The 19,726-nt window shown below is 38.9% G+C and overlaps 1 protein-coding gene across 1 annotated transcript in view; it reads left to right on the top strand.

The window, feature by feature from the left end:
- PRORP (protein only RNase P catalytic subunit) overlaps window positions 1-19,726 on the top strand; it is a 132,003-nt gene that overhangs the window by 273 nt on the left and 112,004 nt on the right. The window contains exons 2-4 of the mRNA XM_028114739.2: window positions 164-1,441; window positions 3,450-3,497; window positions 3,980-4,112. Of these exons, the coding sequence (XP_027970540.1) occupies window positions 450-1,441; window positions 3,450-3,497; window positions 3,980-4,112 (1,173 nt within the window). The 5' untranslated portion in view covers window positions 164-449. The remainder of the gene's footprint in view (window positions 1-163; window positions 1,442-3,449; window positions 3,498-3,979; window positions 4,113-19,726) is intronic.

Here is a 19,726-nt window from a genome sequence, read left to right as displayed (position 1 = left end):
TGTCCATGCTGCTCCTAGGTCTGGGGTTGGGGACACCTGGTAGCCGTTTTCGACTTTGCGCCCCTCCTTCAGCAAGGCTCCCATGGGATTCTAACTCTTTTTCAAGGGCATTTGTGATCCACGCGAAGCAAACTGGACGGACCTTCTTGTGCTTTTTCCTCAGGTTCACAGATTGGAATATATCAGGCACCGGAGGATTCCTGCCCTGTCCCGGGGTTCTGGGACTTGCGACCGAGGTCGGATGTCCCGGGATGGTTTTTAATGGAGAGAACTCAGCAGGCTTCGTTGTATTAAGTAGCCTCAAAAGCAGATCCTTGATTTGTCTGTGAGAAACTGAAAATCATCTTTTAAGAAGTTGTGCTTCGATTCTCCGCCCACACTCCCAATTCCTTAATTATGTTGCAGAAGTAGGGGCTTTTTTAACGTCTATCTGGTGCTGATCTCACTGCATGATGTTGGCTTTCTGTTTCACTGGTGTTCGAAGCTTTCCTAAGCTTTGGAAGAGCAACCCATACCTTGGCCTAAGCCCAGGACACTCTTATCTCTCTCTCTTTCTCAAAGACTGTTATGGCATCCGGAACCAACAGAAGTGGTTTTCTGTTAAAACAGTGTCTGCACAAAATACTAAAGCAGTGAATCTGCTGACTGCCAAGGCCAGATATCTCAGGAAAAGAGGTGAAGGCAGTAATATGCAAGTTTCTTCTGAGTCCCACCTTTTTGCAGCTGGAGCGGCTAAGAAGAGATCAGAGATGAATCCTCATAAGGAAGATCATGCCTTGCCACCTGTGAGGAACAGTATTCAACTCCCAACAAAACCTTTGAATTCAGAAGAGTGGGATAAACTCAAGGAAGATTTCAAAGGAAAGGCTAAATTTGAAAGTTGGATCATTTCTCAAATGGCCCACTCCCATAGCTCTGTAGATGTGGCCAAATCTCTGTTAGCCTGGGTAGCTGCAAAAAACAATGGTATTATAGGCTATGATTTGCTGGTCAGGTATTTGTATCTCTGCGTCTTTCATAAGCAGACATCGGAAGTTATTGATGTCTATGAGATTATGAAAGCCAGATACAAGAGATTAGAATCTGAAGGGTATACTCTCCTCATCCAGGGATTAGTCCACTCAGACAGATGGAAAGAGGCCTTGCTGCTGTTAGAGGATGTCAAAAAAGTCATGATCGCTTCAAGAAAGAACTACAATGACTGTATAGAGGGAGCCCTCCTTCATCAAGATGTAAACCTAGCTTGGAATTTGTATCAGGAATTGTTAGGTCATGATCTTATTCCTATGATGAAAACCTTAAAGGCATTTTTTGATTTTGGAAAAAACATAAAAGATGATCAGTATTCAAACAAGCTACTTGACATTCTTTTGTATCTAAGAAATAATCAACTGTATCCTGAGGAATCATTTGCACAGAGTATAAAAACATGGTTTGAGAGGTAATTTTGATCTTTCTTTATATGTACGTTTTTATTTTAATACGTCTACCTAAAAGCAGCCACCTCCTTTTTTTGTTGTTGCTGAGAATTACTCTATTCAGATTATACTTCTTTCCTTCTCTCAGATTTGTTTCCCTTTAAAGACAACATTTTGGGACGCCTGGGTGGCTCATTTTAAGCATCTGCCTTCAGCTCAGGTCATGATCCCAGGATCCTGGGATTGAGTCCCACATCCGGCTCCTTGCTCAATGGGGAGCCTGCTTCTCCCTCTGCTTTCCACTCCCCTTGCTTGTGCTCTCTCACTCTCTCTCTGGCAAATAAAATCCTTAAAATTTTTTTTAAAAATTAAAAAAAAAAGACAAAATTTTCTTTCTCTTTAAAAAATGTAGTAGCATAAACAAGTTCTATTCTCCATCGCATTAAAGGGAAATTATCAAGCACTTGTATGTTTTCATGTATTTTTTTTTCTTTGTGGAAGGATCATCTGTTTTTTTCTGAGGTGTTCGCCATGTACTTACAAATAGCACTTGTGGCTGGAGTTCATAGCAAGAAAACTGGAGCTGTCTTTGGGTCATATTAGTATTTAAGAAGTTCTTCTGAAGCCTAGTGACTGGTATCTGTTTAATCTATGCATTTCATTAACTTGGATTGTTAGAGGAGATGGGGAACCCTGATCAGACATGATATGCAAGTGTTAAGAATGGAAAATCTCATTGTTCCAGTTCATTTTGGATCTTTCCTTCATCCAGCTGCTCTCTCCAAGGCTCTCTGCTTTCTCTTTGCTTTTATTCATGTTAGTGGCTCTGTGCCTATTTATTGCTTCAGTCTTTTTTTTTTAAGATTTTATTTATTTATTTGACAGACAGACAGATAGCAAGAGAGGGAATACAAGCAGAGGAAGTTGGAGAGGGAGAAGCAGGCTCCCCACTGAGCAGGGAGCCCGATGCGATGCGGGGCTTGATCCCAGGACCCTGGGATCATGACCCGAGCTGAAGGCAGACTCTTAACGACTGAGCCACCCAGGTGCCCCTATTGCTTCAGTCTTTTATTCACTTATTTCTTCACCACTAATTTGTTTCAGGCTCTTTTCCTAAAAACTTACTCCTTTTCTGTTTTTCTCATTTCAATTATATATTCTCTTTACAGATCATTGAAGTAGCAACCATGCTTAATTATCTTATTTAACAAATTTATTGAATGTTACTGGAGGGGCTAAGTTGTGAAAATCTTGAATGCCAGGGATTTTGGATTTTACTCTGTTACCTTGGAGTAGAGTTTTAGAAAGGTAACTGCCAACACACACACACACACACACACACACAAAGGTTGGAGAGGGATTAAGATTGGAAATAAGATCTATTTGGAGGCAATTGTAGGTTTGAATGAGAGATGATGAGATCTTGAGTTAAGAACTAGGGAAGGAGAGAAGGCAATTGAATCAATAGAAGCTGATAGTAGTCTATGTAAGAGGAAAGAAAGGATAAGTTGATTGAGCAAATAAATCAAGTAGTTTTGAATGCCTCCATTTGGCTAGGCACTGTGGGTGTTTGGTGATATAAGATCTATTATGATGGCATTCACAACCTAATTGGGAATATAATACTTGACAGTTTATAGTAGTGCATAAGAAGATAGTATAAGGGAAGAAATTACTTTGGGGAGAAACAATCTCTGGTAGCTCTATGGAGAAGGTTAGAGTTGCGTTTGATTTATAGGTTACACTATTAATGTCAGCTACTGGGTCCCCTGTAGGCAGATTTAGATGTGAAGATGAAGGTTGGATGACCAAAGGAGAAGTGAAGGGAAGAAGGAGGTCCACAGTAGGGTACCATTATCTCCTTAGCCCTGTCACAGTATATCACCCACTCTTCTAATTAAACCATTCTAGGGAAGTATCCTGAACTTTTCAGAGCTCTTGCCTGCTGAGTTTCTAAATAAAATGCCTATCTTTCAGTTCTGTAGGAATCTGACCTCCTGATGATCTGGTTTTGCAATCTTTTTTTTGTAGTGTTCCCGGAGAACAATGGAAAGGACAGTTCACAACAGTCGAGGAAAGGTAAAGGCCAGTATTTAATTTTTAACTTGCTTGATGTGGGTTTAGTAGGTTTTGTTGCTATTGATCAAAAATTTTTAAAGAATACATTAGAGATAGGATAATTAAGAGAGTACCCAAGAAAAAAATCCATGTTTTGCATATGGAGAATTTTCAGTGCTCAAAATGTTTTTCCCATAAAGTGGTGTGAGCCTTGTGTGAAGCCTCAGAGATATTTTCCTCTACAGATTTGGGATCCAGTTGTGTTTTGAGAATGAATTTAAAAACTCTATCTGGGTGCCCAACCGTCTACTTTTTTGGGTTTTCTGGCACACTTAATGTGTGTTATTGTTAGGTTTATAAAAAATTGGATGCATGTGATGATCACAAAGATTATAATGTTCTTTTTTTTCATTACTCTTCAATTTCCTCTTGTCCTAGGATTATTCATTTTAGAAAAAGTTTTTTTCCAGGAAAACATTTAACACAAACTATTGTAATTACAGCGGTCAGTGTTTGGGCTGTGCAAAAACCATGGAGTCTATTCACCTGAGTCCAGAAGAGTATGAATTTCTTAAGGGCAAAATCATGAGGGATGTGATAGATGGAGGTGATCAGTACAAAAAGACAACACCTCAGGTGAGTCCTGAACAGGTTTTATTCCTTTTGTGGATTGCTTGTCTAGAATAGGAATTGGCAATTTTTTTCTGTAAAAGACCGAATAACGAATATTTTAGGCTTTGTGGGCCATATGGTCTCTGCTGCAACTTTTCTACTCGAAATACAGTACATAAGTGAATGAGCATGGCTGTGTTCCATTAAACTATATTTATGAAAATACACTGTGTGCTGGATTTGGCCTGCTGGCTACAGTTGCCAACCTTTAGGAGAGACTGCTTTAGAATTTAGCAGAATAATTGGGGTAGACTATCATCCATCTATTGGAGTCAGTCCTGTTTTATCTAGGCATAGGTCCACTTAAGCCAAAGAGATAGGTGCTCATTTTTTTGTCTAAGTACTTCCAAAAAACTGTGTTCAGTAACTCCCATGAAAACATGGTTTCATGTTTTGTAATTCCTATCTTTTGTAATATCCTATCTCTAATGTATTCTTAAAAAATTTTGATCAGTAGCAACAAAACCTACAACTTCTCTAATGAAAAGAGTTTAAGGTAGCTTAACAAATTTTTTCCAGATTTTCTTAGTATTGAATTTGATTCCGTAAGTCATCTTTAATAGCTTCATTTTGCTAATCTTTAGTACTTTGTACTGGTTTATTAAGATTATGTTCAAGAACTAAAATGCTTTTACCTTGGGGAAAGGTCGCTTATTATCTTAGTAAATGCTTTTTCTTCAAGGTACCAAATAAAAACAAGAAGTGAACATTGTTCTGCCTTCCTACCTTGACTGAAAATTTTCACAGAATGCCCTTAGATCATATGAAGACCTTTAATCTTCAAAATAAAGTCAAAATATGGTCCATAAAAACATTAGCTTCATTTTATGGAATAACTTTTAGCTGATTTTATTGATAAAATTAGAGTTGAGACTTATTAAGTGATGCTAAGTACTTTACATTCATTATCTTATATCTTATTTAATCCTTATAACCACCCTATATGGTACTATTTTATTTCTCTTTTACAGATAGAATGATTGAGACTTTGGGAGATTAAATTTGCCCAAGGACACCACACTATAAAATCTAGGTCCGACTGACCCCAAAACCTTTGCTGTCACACTCTATTGCCTTTCACTGTTTGAAAAGTTCCAGTGGCAATCCATAGTTCCATATATACCTGACAGCCAGCTGGTTGTAGCAGCTCTTAATGCTTTAGGAATTTCTGCCAGCTGAAATATGATTTGAACAGATAAATTTCCTTTCTCTCATCAAACATCTATTGGACACTTATGTGTATTTTCTGAAGTAGATGTTAAGATAGATGCAAGGTTGTGTACAACTCATGCTGTTTGTTACCAAAGACTTAAACATTTCTGTTGTGGACTAAAAAGTCTTCCCACCTTTCAACTTTTTATTTAATAAAAAGAAAAAAATGAAAGAATAGCACAATGGACACTTACATACTCTTCATTTTGAGTAACCAGTTGTTAGTACGCCACTTATGCTTTCTCTCTGTATGTTTTTGTGAACCATTTAAAGGTAGGTTGTAGACATATGACCTTAAATATTTCAGCTTATATCTTCTAAGAATAAGAAAATTCTATAATTGAATACCATTATCACATTTCAGAACCTTAACATTAATTCAGTGTCATTTAATAAAAGGCACATATTCAAATTTTCCCAGTTGTCCCCCTGAAATGTATTTTGTAACCTTTTCCCCTCTGACCCAGGATTCAATCAAGATGTACTCATTGCTTTTGGTGGTTATGTCTCTCTAAATTGAGAACAGCCCCTCCCCACACTGCCTTTTTAAATTTTTATGACTGATTTTTTTTGAAAAGTCTAGGTGTTTTGTCTTGTATAGGGCTTCTCAAACTTTGTACCTATGAATCACTTAAAGATCTGGTTAAAATGTAAATTATGATTCAGTTGTCTGGAGGGGGTTCCTGAGAGTCTGTATTTTGAACAAGCTCCCAAATGATGTGATTCCGGTCTTTAGATGACATTTTGAGCAGTAAGACTGTGCACTAATTGATTGTTTTCTCCTCCATTAATTCAGTATAACAGCTCTTGGGTATACACTGCGTGGGTGATGCTGTGTGCTTATTGCCGCAGAGCAGCCACTTAATGTCAGGTTATTCTCACTATTGATGCTAAGTTCCATCACTTGATTACGAGGGCAACCGCCAGATATCTCCATTGTAAAGGTACATTTTCCCTTGGTAATCTTTGTAATTAAAAATAAAGTAACCTGTGGAGTAATACGTGAGGCCAGTGCAGATGTCCTGTCATTCTTGCAGATATCCTGTTAACTCTTCACCCAGTGTTTTTCGCATCATGGAGATGGTTTCTACTTTGGGAGGTTGTAAAGTGTTGATTTTCTAGTTATTTCATTTCTTCGACATTTATTAACTGGTATTCTATAAAAGATTTCTCTCTCTCTCTCTCTTTTTTTTTTTTTTGGAGCTCCTGCTTTTTATTTTTTTAATTACGTTTTCTAGACATAAGGACTTTTTTTTCTTTTTTTGATTAATTGTGTTAGAATCCGTCCATTACCATCATCATTCTTTTTGATGCTCAAATTATCCCGGATTTATCCTTTGGGAGCCCCTTCAAGCCAGCTCCTGTGTCTTTTTGACATTTCCTCCACTACCCTATCAGTTGTTTGTTTTTTTTTATAAATTTTATTTATTTATTCATGAGAGAGAGAGAGGCAAAGGGAGAAGCAGAGGGAGAAGCAGGCTCCCCACTGAGCAGGGGACCTGATATAGGACTCGATCACAGGACCATGTAATCACAGCCTGAGCCAAAGGCAGATGCTTAATGGACTGAGCCACCCAGGCGCCCATTATCCCCAGTTTTTGCACTTCTCTTATTTCTGGCACAGGATATTCCAGGTTCTCACCTTGAAGTGCTTCTGTCCCAACGATGGAATCATAAATTGAATACTTTTGTTTGATACCTCTCAATGGTTAAACATTGCTATAATTCCTTTTTAATGTATATCACTTTAATTCTCATTTAATGGAGGTAAAATTTGTTAGTTTTCTCTGTTGGCAAAGACTTAGAGTGTTACACTGTTAAGAGGAGTTGCAGGCTCCAGACTATGGTGAGAATAGCAAAGAGTAGTCATATATCTAATTACTGTAATTCACAGAGCAACTGGATATATTCACAGAAAGACTGGAACATTTTAGGTCAAGGGAAATTATTTTCTCTTTCCAGGTATGCTTCCCTTTCTCCCCACTGAAGGTCTCCAATCCTGTATTGCATGTCTTGTCACCGCCTTTCACCTTCAGGCTATTAACTTAACATAATAATAATAATTGCTGCCATTTGTGAAATGATTGCCGTATGTCAGGCACTTATAGATCTGTTACACTCAAAACAATCTTGCAAAGATATCACCATTTTGAATATGGGGAAGCTCAGGATAAGCAGTGTATCCATGGGTAAAGAGCAGCAAAGAAAGTCATAGAAGTGGTTGGCTTGTTCAGGGTTTGGCTTTTGTGGTATCAGTGAGGTAGAAGGGGCAAGGATGGACCCAGAACACTGCTGGTGGATTGGAGTAGAAGCAACTCTTTTTCTGGGACTAGAGGAAAGGAATTAGGATAGTGGACAAGTTAAGTGTGTCGGTGCAGCAAAGAGTTGAAAACATATATTCACATCTCTTAATTTCTCTGAAGAGCCTGAGGTAAATCGGTCATTTGAAGGTGAGAGAGAATATGCTAGCCTAAGCCTAAGGGACCTTGAGGAGAGTTTTAAGCTTTGGAAGTTTGGATTATTTGTGAGAGGACTGGGGAAAGTATTGCTGGGTGATGCTGAAGGCCCAGCTGGGGCCAGAGCATAAGTTTGTAATGGCATTGAGCTGTGAGACATTTTCAGCAGTCCTGGGCCATCCACGTATAGGAATGGAGAGGGCAGATAGATGGGATGGTACAGGACTTTGCTAGTCTGGTACAGTTGGAAAACAGGAGTTGAGGGTATAGGTGAGAGGATAGTGCAATGAAGGGACCGTGAGACCAAGCTTGATAGGAAGTAAAGATGGGTAGGAGCTCGTGGATTAGGAGACAGTAGAGATAAAAGTGGATTGGAGGCTCGTGGAAGTTGAAGAGCGAGCATGAGAGGAGTGAGAATGACAAGCCGGAGATTTTGATCAGTGTATATTAGAGGTTAGATTTCAGAGGTAGAGTGCTCTGCAGTGATGACAAAGTCCAGAGTGTGAGAGTTAAGTAGATGAAGAAACAGAGCCAAAAGTGCTAGTTGGTTGTCCACAAATTTATTGAAAGTGTCTGTATGATAATTTTTTAAAAAATAATAATTGTAGCCATGTTTACAGATTGCTTCCCAGGTGCCAGGTAATGTGCCTTGTTACTTAGGCTGGTGATGAAGAACTGAGTCAGGTGGCAAATTCTTGAGAAATGTAGAAGTGCCTGGGGTGACACAAGGTGCTAGCAAAGAGGAGGAGTCAGCAAACTATGGCCTGCAGAGCAAATCCAGCCCACTACGTGTTTTTATAAATAAAGTTTTATTGGAACACAGCCAAACTCATTCATTTATGTATTGTCGGTGGCTGCTTTTCCCTTGCACAATTGGGTACATATACAAGAGACCATGTGGCTCATAAAACCTAAACTGTTTACTGTCTGGCCCTTTCCAGAAACAGTTGCTGACCCCTGGTATGAGGTGAGGAGTGGAGACATAGTGACTTTGAAAAATTTTTTTTTTCGATTTTATTTATTTGAGAGAGAGAGACAGAGATAGTGAGAGAGCACAAGTGGGGAGGAGAGGAAGAAGCAGGGTCCCCACAGAGCAGGGAGCCCGATGCAGGACTCGATCCCAGGACCCCGGGATCATGACCTGAGCCAAAGGCAGATGCTTAACCGACTGAGCCACCCAGGCGCCCGAGACATAGTGACTTTGAAGAAGCAGTGGGTACTAGAAGAGGGCCTCTTTGTCCTCAGTCCTGTAGCATGCTTTGAGAGAATGCATTACTTAAGAACTAAGTAACTAGGAAGTTATTGATAACTTCAGGAAGAGCAGTTTCAGCCGTACCCTGGGGGCCAAAGCCAGCCAAGTTAGAGCAACTCAGTGAACACACATTGAGCGTAAACTATACTTCTGAGAAGTTTAGATGAAAATAAGAAGCAATGGGATAGTTGTGGCTGGAGGATGGTAGAAATCAAGGGAGGATGTAGGGATGTGGGAGAGACTTGTGCATGTTTAGGTGATGAAGAAAGGGTGTCAGTAAAGATAAACATGTCAAATAAGCAGGACAGGTAGGGGAGAGAATGGATGATGAATGAGCAAGGTTCAGAAGTAGGAGGGGCTGCCAAAAAGAGCGCAAATGTGGGAAGTTAGAAAGGAGAGGCCTCATTTGAGACTGTAGAAAAGAAAGTGAAGATGGGTGCAGATATAAATATATTGGTGGAGGGAGAGAAGTTTGAAGGAAATGACATCTGTGTTAAATGGGTACAAGGTGAGAGGTTGGAGTCAAGTAGAAAGTCTAGTTGACACCAGATGGGAGTCTGTTCAACACTAGAGACAGGGAAGAAAGTTTGGGATGGTTGTTAAGAAAGAATTGGGGAGATGCTAACTCCAGGCAGGATTGTGACAGGGGGTGGGTGCTGAGATTTGAATCAGTAATTTGTAGACTTGACTTTACATGAATGTATGATTTAATATTTTTCTGACAGGGCTTGGCTCACCTGGAATGGTAGTAGTAGTGAAGACAAAATGTAGCATTGGCTCAGATTTTGGGTTTGTTGGTGAGGTGTGACAGTATGATGAGGAGCAAGGGAAACTTGTTCGTTCTGACAGAGTCGTTAACATGATTGCTATGGCGCTCAGATTATATGGGGAAGGAGGGAAGGCCAGAGAGCACTGTCTAGGAGAGTTCAAGGGACCAGCAGTCTCAGTGTGGGGTAGAAGAAAAGATTTAGTGGGAGCAAAGGAAAGAATACTAGAAGGCTGAGGTTAGAGAGCAGGTGAAATCTTTTAGGCTAAGATTTGACAGGAAGAGCCATTCCAGGCCCTGGCCAGAACCAGTGTCCAACTGTCAGGGTTTGGCATGCACCCCAGGGTAAAGTTTAGCTCCAGAGTATCATTTCCCAAAGATTTTTCATCTCTTGTTTTGTTTTTGCTCACCATTTGTATTAATCTGTTGGGGCTGCTATAATAGAATATCACAAACTGGATGGTTTAAACAACAGAAATTTATTTTTGCACAGTTCTGGAAGCTAGATGTCCAAGATCAAGGTGTTGGCAGGTTTGGTTTCTCTTGAGGCTTCTCTTTTGACTTGCAGATCACCCCCTTCTTGTTTTATCCTCATACGGACTTCCTCTGTGCTTGAGCATCCCAGGTATCTCTGTCCGGCACACCAGTCAAATTGGATTAAGGCCGGTCCTTATGACCTCATTTTACCTTAATCACTTCTTTAAGGGCTTTATCTCCAAATGCAGTCACATTCTGCAGTGCTTGGGGCTAGGACTTCAACATATGAATTCTGAGGTGGTCAAAGTTCAGTCTATGACACCATTCATTGCATTATATATTAAAACTATATCGTGTTCGGGCGCCTGGGTGGCTCAGTTGGTTGAGCGACTGCCTTCGGCTCAGGTCGTGATCCTGGAGTCCCGGGATCGAGTCCTGCATCGGGCTCCCCGCTCAGCGGGGAGTCTGCTTCTCCCTCTGACTCTCTTCCCTCTCGTGCTCTCTATCTCTCATTCTCTCTCTCTCAAATAAATAAATAAAATCTTTAAAAAAAAAAAAAAAAGAAAACTATATCGTGTTCAGCATTTTAAATTATTTTGTGCTGGGAGCAAGTAGCTGGAATGGACTTCAATACTGCTTTCTAAATCTTGCTTATAATTTAGGAATGTGAGGTATAAATCAAGGAGTAAATATCACATCTTTGTCTACTTTAAAAAAAGTATGATGTGAGCTGACCTCCCTAAGCACCTAAAATGAGAATTATCAAAATTATTTCAGGCTTAGGGCCACTTGGGTGGCTCAGTAAGTTAAATGTCTGCCTTTGGCCCAGGTCATGATCTCAGGGTCCTGGGATTGAGCTCTGCATCAGGCTCCCTGCCCAGCAGAGAGTCTGCTTCTCTCCCTCTTCTCCCTCTGCTCCACCCCCCCCCATGCTCTCTCTCTGTCTCTCTCAAATAAATAAATAAAATCTTTACAAAAATTATTTCAGGCTTATATGTTTTAATCAAATAGAACTCTTTTGTTCAAAACGAAGTAAATGAGATGGCACACTCTGATGAAGTGGATTTCAACCTTGGCTGCTGGTTAGGATAGTACAGGAGATGCCTAAAAATTAATGATACCTGCACTCCACCCCCTCGAGATTTTGGTTTTAAGTGTACAGTTCAGTGATATTAACTACATTCACATTGTTGTGTAACCATCACCATCATCCATCCCCATAACTCTTTTCATCTTACAAAACTGAAACTATACCTATTAAACAGTAAATCCCCATTCTCTCCTTCCTCCCAGCTGCTGGCAACCACCACAATACTTCCTATCTTTATGATTTTGACTATTGCAAGTATCTTATATAAATGGACATATTTGCCTTTTTAACTGGGTTATTTCACTTACCATAATGTTCACAAGGTTTATCCACATAGCATTTTGCAGAATTTCCTTCCTTTTTAAGGCTGACTAATATGCCATTGTATGTATATACCATATTTTATTTATCCAAGTGTCAGTGGACACTTGGGTTGATTTGACATTTTAGCTATCGTGAAATGCTGTTTATGAGCCTGGACTACAGATATCTCTTTGAGACCTTGCTTGCAATTCTTTTGGGTATATAGGGTTATTGCTGCATCATGTGCTAAATCTATCTTTAATTTTTTGAGGAACTGTGTTCCACAGTGGCTGCACTGTTTTACATTCACACCAACAGTGCACAAGGGTTCCAATATCTCCACATCCTTAACCAACACGTACTGTTTTCTGTTGTTGTTTTTTTTAATAGTATCTATTCTAATGGGTGTGAGGTAATATCTCATTATAGTTTTGATTTGTATTTCCCTAATGGTTAGTGATGTTAAGCATCTTTTCATGTGCTTATTGGCCATTTGTGTATCTTTGGAGAAATGTCTATTCCATTCCTTTGCCCATTTTTGAACTGGGTTTTTGTTTTTTGTTGTTGAATTTTAGGTGGTCTCTATATATTCTGGATATCAGTCTCTTACTAGGTAATACGATTTACAAATATTTTCTCCCATTCTATGGGTTGTCTCTTTACTCTGTTGATAGTGTCTTTTGATGTGTGAACCTTTTTAAATATTGGGAAGTCCAGTTTGTTTATTTTTATTACCATGTGTCTCTGGTGTCATATCCAAGAAAAGCGTTGTCAAATTCAATGTCATGCAGCTTTTGTTCTGTTTTCTTCTAAGAGTTTTACTCTTTTAGGTCTTATATTTGATTTGATTCATTTGAGTTCATGTTTGTATATGGTGTTAGGTAAGGGTCCAACTTCATTCTTTTGCGTGTCAGTATCTAGTTTTCCCAGCACCATTTGTTGAAAAGACTGTCCTTTCCCCATTGAATGGTCTTGGCACCCTTGTCAGAAATCATTTGACCATACATGAGATGTTTTGGGTTTGTGTCTATTCTGTTGGTCTATATGTCTGTTTTCCTGCCAGTACTACACTTTTTTGGGGACGGTTGGATTTTATTTATGAGACAGAGAGAGAGCTAGAGAGAGAGAGAGGGAGCTCAAGCAGGGGGAAGAGCAGAGGGAGAGGGACAAACAGACTTCATGCTGTGGAGTCTGATACGGGGCTGGATCTCAAGACCTTGAGTCATAACCCAAGCCAAAATCAAGAGTTGGACCCCTAACTGATTGAGCCACCCAGGTGCCCCTGGTACTACACTGTTTTGATTACTGTAGCTTTGTTGTAAGTTTTAAAATCAGGAAGTGTGAGTTTTGTTCTTTTTTAAGATTGTTTTGGTTATTCAGGGTCCCTTGAGATTCCATCCATTTAGGATGAGTTCTTCTATTTCTGCAAAACATATCATTTGGATTTTGATAGGGATTGCATTGAACTTGTAGATTGCTTTGTGTAGTATTGATGTTTTAACAATACTAAGTCTTCCAATCCATGAATATGGGATGTGTTTCCATTTATTTATCTTTAATTTCTTTCAGCAATCTTTTGTAATTTGTAATGTTTTTTACCTCCTTGGTTAAGTTACTTCCTAAGTATTTCATTCTTTTTGATACTATTGTAAATAGAATTGTTTTTGTCATTTATTTTTTAGATTGTTAATTGTTAATAGAAGTGTAACCAAATTTTGTATGTGGACTTTGTAACTTGCTACTTTGCTAAATTGATTTATTCTAGCAGCTTTTTTTTTGGTGTGGAATCTTTAGGATTTTCTGGATATATGATCAAATCATCTGCAAACAAAGATAATTTTATCTTTCTTTCCAATTTCGGTGCTTTTTATTTCTTTTACTTGCTTAAATTGCTCTGGCTAGAACTTCCAGTATATGTTTAAATAGAAGTGGTGAGGGGCGCGTGGGTGGCTCAATCATTGAGTGTCTGCCTTTGGCTCAGGTCATGATCCCAGGGTCCTGGGATCGAGCCCCACATCAGGCTCTGTGCTCCGAGGGAAGCCTGCTTCTCCCTCTCCCTCTCCCCCTGCTTGTGTTCCTGCTTTCGCTCTCTCTCTGTCAAATAAATAAATAAAATCTTAAAAAAAAATAGAAGTGGTGAAAGCAAGATTGGTCCTAATCTTAGAGGAAAAGCATTCATTCACCATTGAATATGATGTTTGCTGTGGGTTTTTTATATATGGCTTTTACACTGAGATAGTTTCCCTCTATTTCTAGTTTTCGGTTTTTTTAATCATGAAAGGGGGGTTTTATCAAATGCTTTTCTGCATTCAATTGAGATGATCATGTGTTTTTTTTCCCCTTCATTCTGTTGATGTGACCTATTGCACTGATTGATTTTCATATGTGGAACCATCCATGCATTCCAGAAATAGATCCCACTTAGTCATGCGGTGTGTGATCCTTTTAATATACTGCTGAATTTTGCTTGCTGGAATTTTGTTGAGGATTTTTTCATCAATGTTCATGGAGCATCTTGGTCTGTAGTTGTAGTGTCTCCCTGGCTTCAGTATCAGTGTAACACTGGCCTCAAAGAATGAGTTGGGAAGTAGTCTCTTCAATTTTTTGGAAAAGTTTGAGAATGATTGGTATTAATTCTTTAAATGTTTGGTAGAATTCACCAGTGAACCATCAGGTCCAGAGCTTTTGTTGTTGTTGGGAGATTTCTTTTACTGATTCTATCTCCTTACGACATATAGGTGTATTCAGATTTTCTTTTTCTTTGTGAGTATGCTTTGTTGTCTGAACCTCTGATCAAAAGCAGCAATCAGCAGAGCGTAGATCCCCACTATTTGGAGGACGGATCCTTTTTGTCTGGCTCCCAAACAGGTATGCAAGCTGCTCTAGGATCATGGCGGTTGCCTGCCATGTGGCGTGGGGTGAGGCATAGGTAGCTGTTGCTGCACTAGGAGCTAAAACAACAAAATTAAGGACAGTTTCTTATCCAAGTCCTCCCCTGCAAGTTGCAAGCCTTCAACAGACTCCAGAGTCCCAAAATAGTTACATCAGTTTCTGTCAGTGTAATTGTTGTCTAGGTGGGAGAGATAGATTCTTGGAGTTTCCATCTCCACCATCTTCCCTTCAACTTGATGAGTTTTGACACATATATACCCCTGTGGAGCTGTCACCACAGTCAATATAATGAATATACCTATCACCTCCAAAAGTTTCTTCATGCCACTTTGTAATGACTCCTGTACCTCGCTCTTGCTCCACCCCCCCAACCCCCAGGTAAACACCATAGAATTATACCGTATATAGTGGTTTTTGTCTTTTTTTTGTATTCAGTACAATAATTTTGAGATTTCATCCATATTTTGTGTCTCAGTCATTTTTAGTCCCAAATAACATTCCACTGGGTGGCTATACCACAACTTGTAAATTTATTCACCTATGGATGGACATTTGGGTTATTTCCAGTTTGGGGCTATTAAAAATATAGTTAATAAGAACATTCTTGTAGAAGTCTTTGTACTTTGTGCTTCTGTGTTTATTTACTAGGGATGCTGTAACAGATTGCTATAAACTGGTGGCTTAAACAACAGACATCTATTTTCTCATAGTTTTGGAGGCTAGAAGTCCAAAATCAGGGTATTGACATGGCCATGCTCCTTCTGAAGGCTCTAGGAAAGAATCCTTACTTCTCTTTTCCTAAAGCTTCACAAGCTCCAAACTTTTGGTATCCTTGGTTTTTCTGGGCTGTTAGCCATATTTCTTCACTCTCTGCCTCTTCTCTGTATGCCATCTCTTCCTATGAGCACATCAGTCATTAGATTTAAGGCCCACCTTATTCCAGTACGATCTCATCTTAACTAATTACATCTGCATCCAGATAAGGCCACATTCTGGGTGGACATGAATTTCAGAAGGGATACTAACCCACTACAACTTTTCTTTCTCTTGGGTACGTATCTAGCAGTAAAATGATTGGGTCTTATGGTGGGTGTGTGTGTAGCTTTTTAAGAAACTGCCAAACCATTTTCCAAAGTGATGTCCCATTTTACATTTCTACCAGCAGTATATGAATATTACAGTTGCTCCATATCCTGGTCAGCACTTACTATGGTCAGTCTTTTTACCTTTAGCCACTCTAATGGGTTTGAAGTAGTATCCCATCATGGTCTTAATTTACATTTTCCTAATGTCTGATAATGTTGAGCATCTTTTTATGTGCTTAATTGCCATCTATGTATCTTCTTTGGTGAGATGCCTGTTTAGATCTTTTGCCCATTGTTAAAATTGGGTTGCTTTCGGGGTGCCTGGCTGGCCCAGTCGGTGGGGCATGCAACTCTTGATCTTGGAGTTGTAGGTTTGAGCCCCCTGTTGGGTGTAGAGATTACTTAAAAAATAAAATCTTAAAAAAAATGTGTTGCTTTCTTATTATTTAGTTGTAACAGTTTATGTATTCTAGCTAAACTCCTATGTCAGATATGTCTTTGGCAAATATCTTCTCTCAGTCTGTGGCTTGCCTTTCATTTTTATAAAATAGAGATTCTGATTTAATTCCTCTGGTTTTGGGGCCCAGACAATCAGGATTTTCAAAAGCTCCCAGGTGATTTTATAATGCAGCCCAGGGTCGAGAACCACTGCTTTTAATGTGAGGTTTTGGTTTATGACCATACCACCCTGAACACACCCCATCTTGTCTAATGTGAGGTTTTGAGGAGCCCTAATGTATGTATGGCAGCATCTTTTCTACAGGATAATTTTGGGAGAAAACCTCAGTCATTTTAGCTTTTCTGGTTTAAACCTTTGTTTACTGTACTTAGACATCACAGCCAGCAGATGGCAATAGTATAACATGTAAAAATTATTCTAGGTTTTTATAGCCTGATCAATCAGGTTAAAGGATTTGGCGAGCTTCTTTTACTACTAAACTGAAAGATATCTATGCCGTTTTGAAGTCTGGTTAGTGATAGCAGATAAAGAGGGGAGCTGTATATGTGAATTTTAAGTGAACAAAGCAGAACTCCAAATAGCATGCATGTCCTACTGATTTAACTATATGAAACTAATCGAGAGAACATCAGTGAAGATCAAAAAGTGCGTTTTAGCTATGTGGATACTGTTAGTTTAATATTAGCAAGATTTTCCCCCCTTATTTTCCTTCATTCTTAGCAATAAATTACATTACAGTCAGATTTTTTTTTTTAATTCAACTGTTAAGGTATGAGTTCAATTCTTTCTTTAATCTTTTTATTAGGGAAAATTTCAAACATATGTTAAAGGAGAGACTAGTATAACAAACTCCCAGCTCAATGATTATTAACTCATAGCCATTCTTACTTCATTTATACCTCCACCTGTTCTTCCCTTGCCCCTCAGATTATTGTGAAGCAAATCTGATCTTAATCATTTGTCCTGTAAATTATAAATTCACTTCACTTGTTTCTCGTACCTTAAAAAATACTCCTTTGTAGAGTGATTTTTCTTAAAGCCTAACAAATACTTGAGAACAGCAAAAATCTCTACACCCAGTGTGGGTCTTGAATTTACAACCCCAATACGAAGAGTCACACACTCCGCTGACTGAGCCAGCCAGGTGCCCCAAGACCCTTTTACATTCTTTTTTTTTTTTTTTAAGATTTTATTTATTTATTTGACAGAGAGAGAGAGAGAGAAGGAGAAGCAGACTCCCCACTGAGCAGGGAACCCAATGCAGGGTTCGATCCCAGGATCCTGGGATCATGACCTGAGCTGAAGTCAGACGCTTAACCAACTGAGCCACCCAGGCGCCCCAAGACCCTTTTACATTCTTAAAAATTAAGGACTCCTAAGAGCTTTTGTTTATGTGGGATTATATCTATTGATAATTAATTACTGGATTAGAAATTAAAACCAAGAACCTTTAAAAATATGTATTAATTTCTTTGAAATAACAATATAAAAACTATTACATGTTAATATAAATAACATTTCCTCAGTAATAACTGTTGTCCAAAACAAAAACAATCTGTAAAAAGAGAGACATTGTTACATGTTTGTAAATATCTTTAATTACATGGCTTAATAGAAGACAACTGAATTTTATAACTGTTTCTGTACTCAATCTGTTGTGTGTGATTTTGGCTGAAGCATACGAAAAAATGGAAGCTCAGAGATGTAAACACAGTTAGAAAAGGTGAGATGATTTTATTCACATTTTCAGATAATTGTGGTTATTCTTTGATATTATATCAAAACTCCACTGCACACTTGTGAGCAAATGAGAGTGAAAAAAGGAGATAACATGTTAATATTATTATAAAAATAGGTTATAACTGTACAGATTTCCTGAACCACAGCGTGAGAACCACTGCTTTAGAAATACTGTGCTATAGATGTAGTTTCCTTTTTCTCTCTCTTTGAAAGTTTAAGTAAAACTTATTTCTCTCAATTTTATTATACAAACATTAACAAAACAAGTTAAAACAAAGAGAACAGTCCAAGTACTCAGCTTTTTGTATCCAGCATATTTTCTATTTTTTGTCTTCTATTTTAGTTCTTTTTTTAAATTAATTAATTATTTTAGAGAAAGAGAGCACAAGTGGGATGGGCAGAGGGAGAGGAGGAGAGGGTCTTAGGCAGACTCGCCCCACCGAGTGCAGAGCCTCACATGGGCCTCCATCCCATGACTCTCAGATCATGACCTGAGCTGAAATCAAGAGTCGGATGGGGGCGCCTGGGTGGCTCAGTTGGTTAAGCGACTGCCTTCGGCTCAGGTCATTGATCCTGGAGTCCCGGGATCGAGTCTGGCATCGGGCTCCCTGCTCAGCAGGGAGTCTGCTTCTCCCTCTGACCCTCTTTCCTCTCGTGCTCTCTATCTCTCATTCTCTCTCTCTCTCAAATAAATAAATAAAATCTTTAAAAAAAAAGAGTCGGATGCTTGACCAACTGCACCACCTAGCCACCCTTTTAGTTCTCATTGAGACTTATTTCATCCCACCTGTCACTTTCCTTTTTTTTTTAAGATTTTATTTACCTATTTGACAGAGAGAGTGAGGGAGTGCACAAGCAGGAAGAGTGGCAGGCAGAGGGAGAGGGAGAAGCAGGCTCCCCACTGAACAAGGAGCCAATGTGGGGCTCGATCCCAGGACCCTGGGATCATGACCTGAGCCAAAGGCAGATGCCCAACCAACTGAGCCACCCAGATGCCCCATCCATCTGTCACTTTCCAAAATGGAAGTGTTTTTGTTCTAATCACAAAAATATTTATTAATTATAAAAAATTTCAGTCAAAATAGATAGTTCTAAAGAGGGAAATAATAGCCTACCATGGTCCTCTCATTTTGAACTTCTAATGAAACTCTTTTTTTAACTCTTAATGAAACTTTAATCCCAATAGCCGTCCCCCATAATCCTGTGATTTAGAATTTCTTAAATAAAACTGTAATGACTTGGGATTCTGTTTTCTGAAAAAGAAATTGGAGGAAGGCAAATCACCTGTAGTATATTTAATTGAGTTTTTAGGGTTAAGTTTAAATCAGACCATTTGTTCTGCTTGTTGATATCTCTTGAGTTAATTGACAGAAGGGAGACCTTCTGGTGTTTCTCTAACTACAGACTTAAGACAGCACATGTGACCCAAATGAATGTCAGTATAAGAACTGATCTAACATAGGTGTCTGTTGGTGGTGGTGTTGTTACTCATTTTGGTTTGAAGGGCAGCTGCAAACGTGAAAGATGTGAGTTGACTGAGCCCTTTGTTAAAGTCTTCAGAACTCTGCATGCTCATCTTTTCTGGGTTTGAAGCTCTGGTTATCTCTAAGATGAACTATGAGGTGTCCCCCCTCCTCTGCCAAGATTTAAAAAAAGTGTTGAATGGCAAATGGCAAACTTGAGGGGTTTGGTAGTTTAAGAAAAAACCTGAGAAAGGAATGTAATTACATGCTAAGTATAGTTTTAAATCCATATATTCTGAAGTCTTCATAAAACTCCATTAATGAATATAGTCCTTAACTTAGGAACATTTTACCTAATGCATACTTAATTAATCATTAATGT

This window comes from Eumetopias jubatus, unplaced genomic scaffold (genome assembly GCF_037043125.1).
Source record: "Eumetopias jubatus isolate StellerSeaLion01/CBP00866 unplaced genomic scaffold, mEumJub1_p1.0 scaffold_7, whole genome shotgun sequence".
Classification (NCBI taxonomy): Eukaryota; Metazoa; Chordata; class Mammalia; order Carnivora; family Otariidae; genus Eumetopias; species Eumetopias jubatus.
Note: the sequence above shows the minus strand (reverse complement) of the source record. Positions and strands in the feature narration are given on the sequence as shown.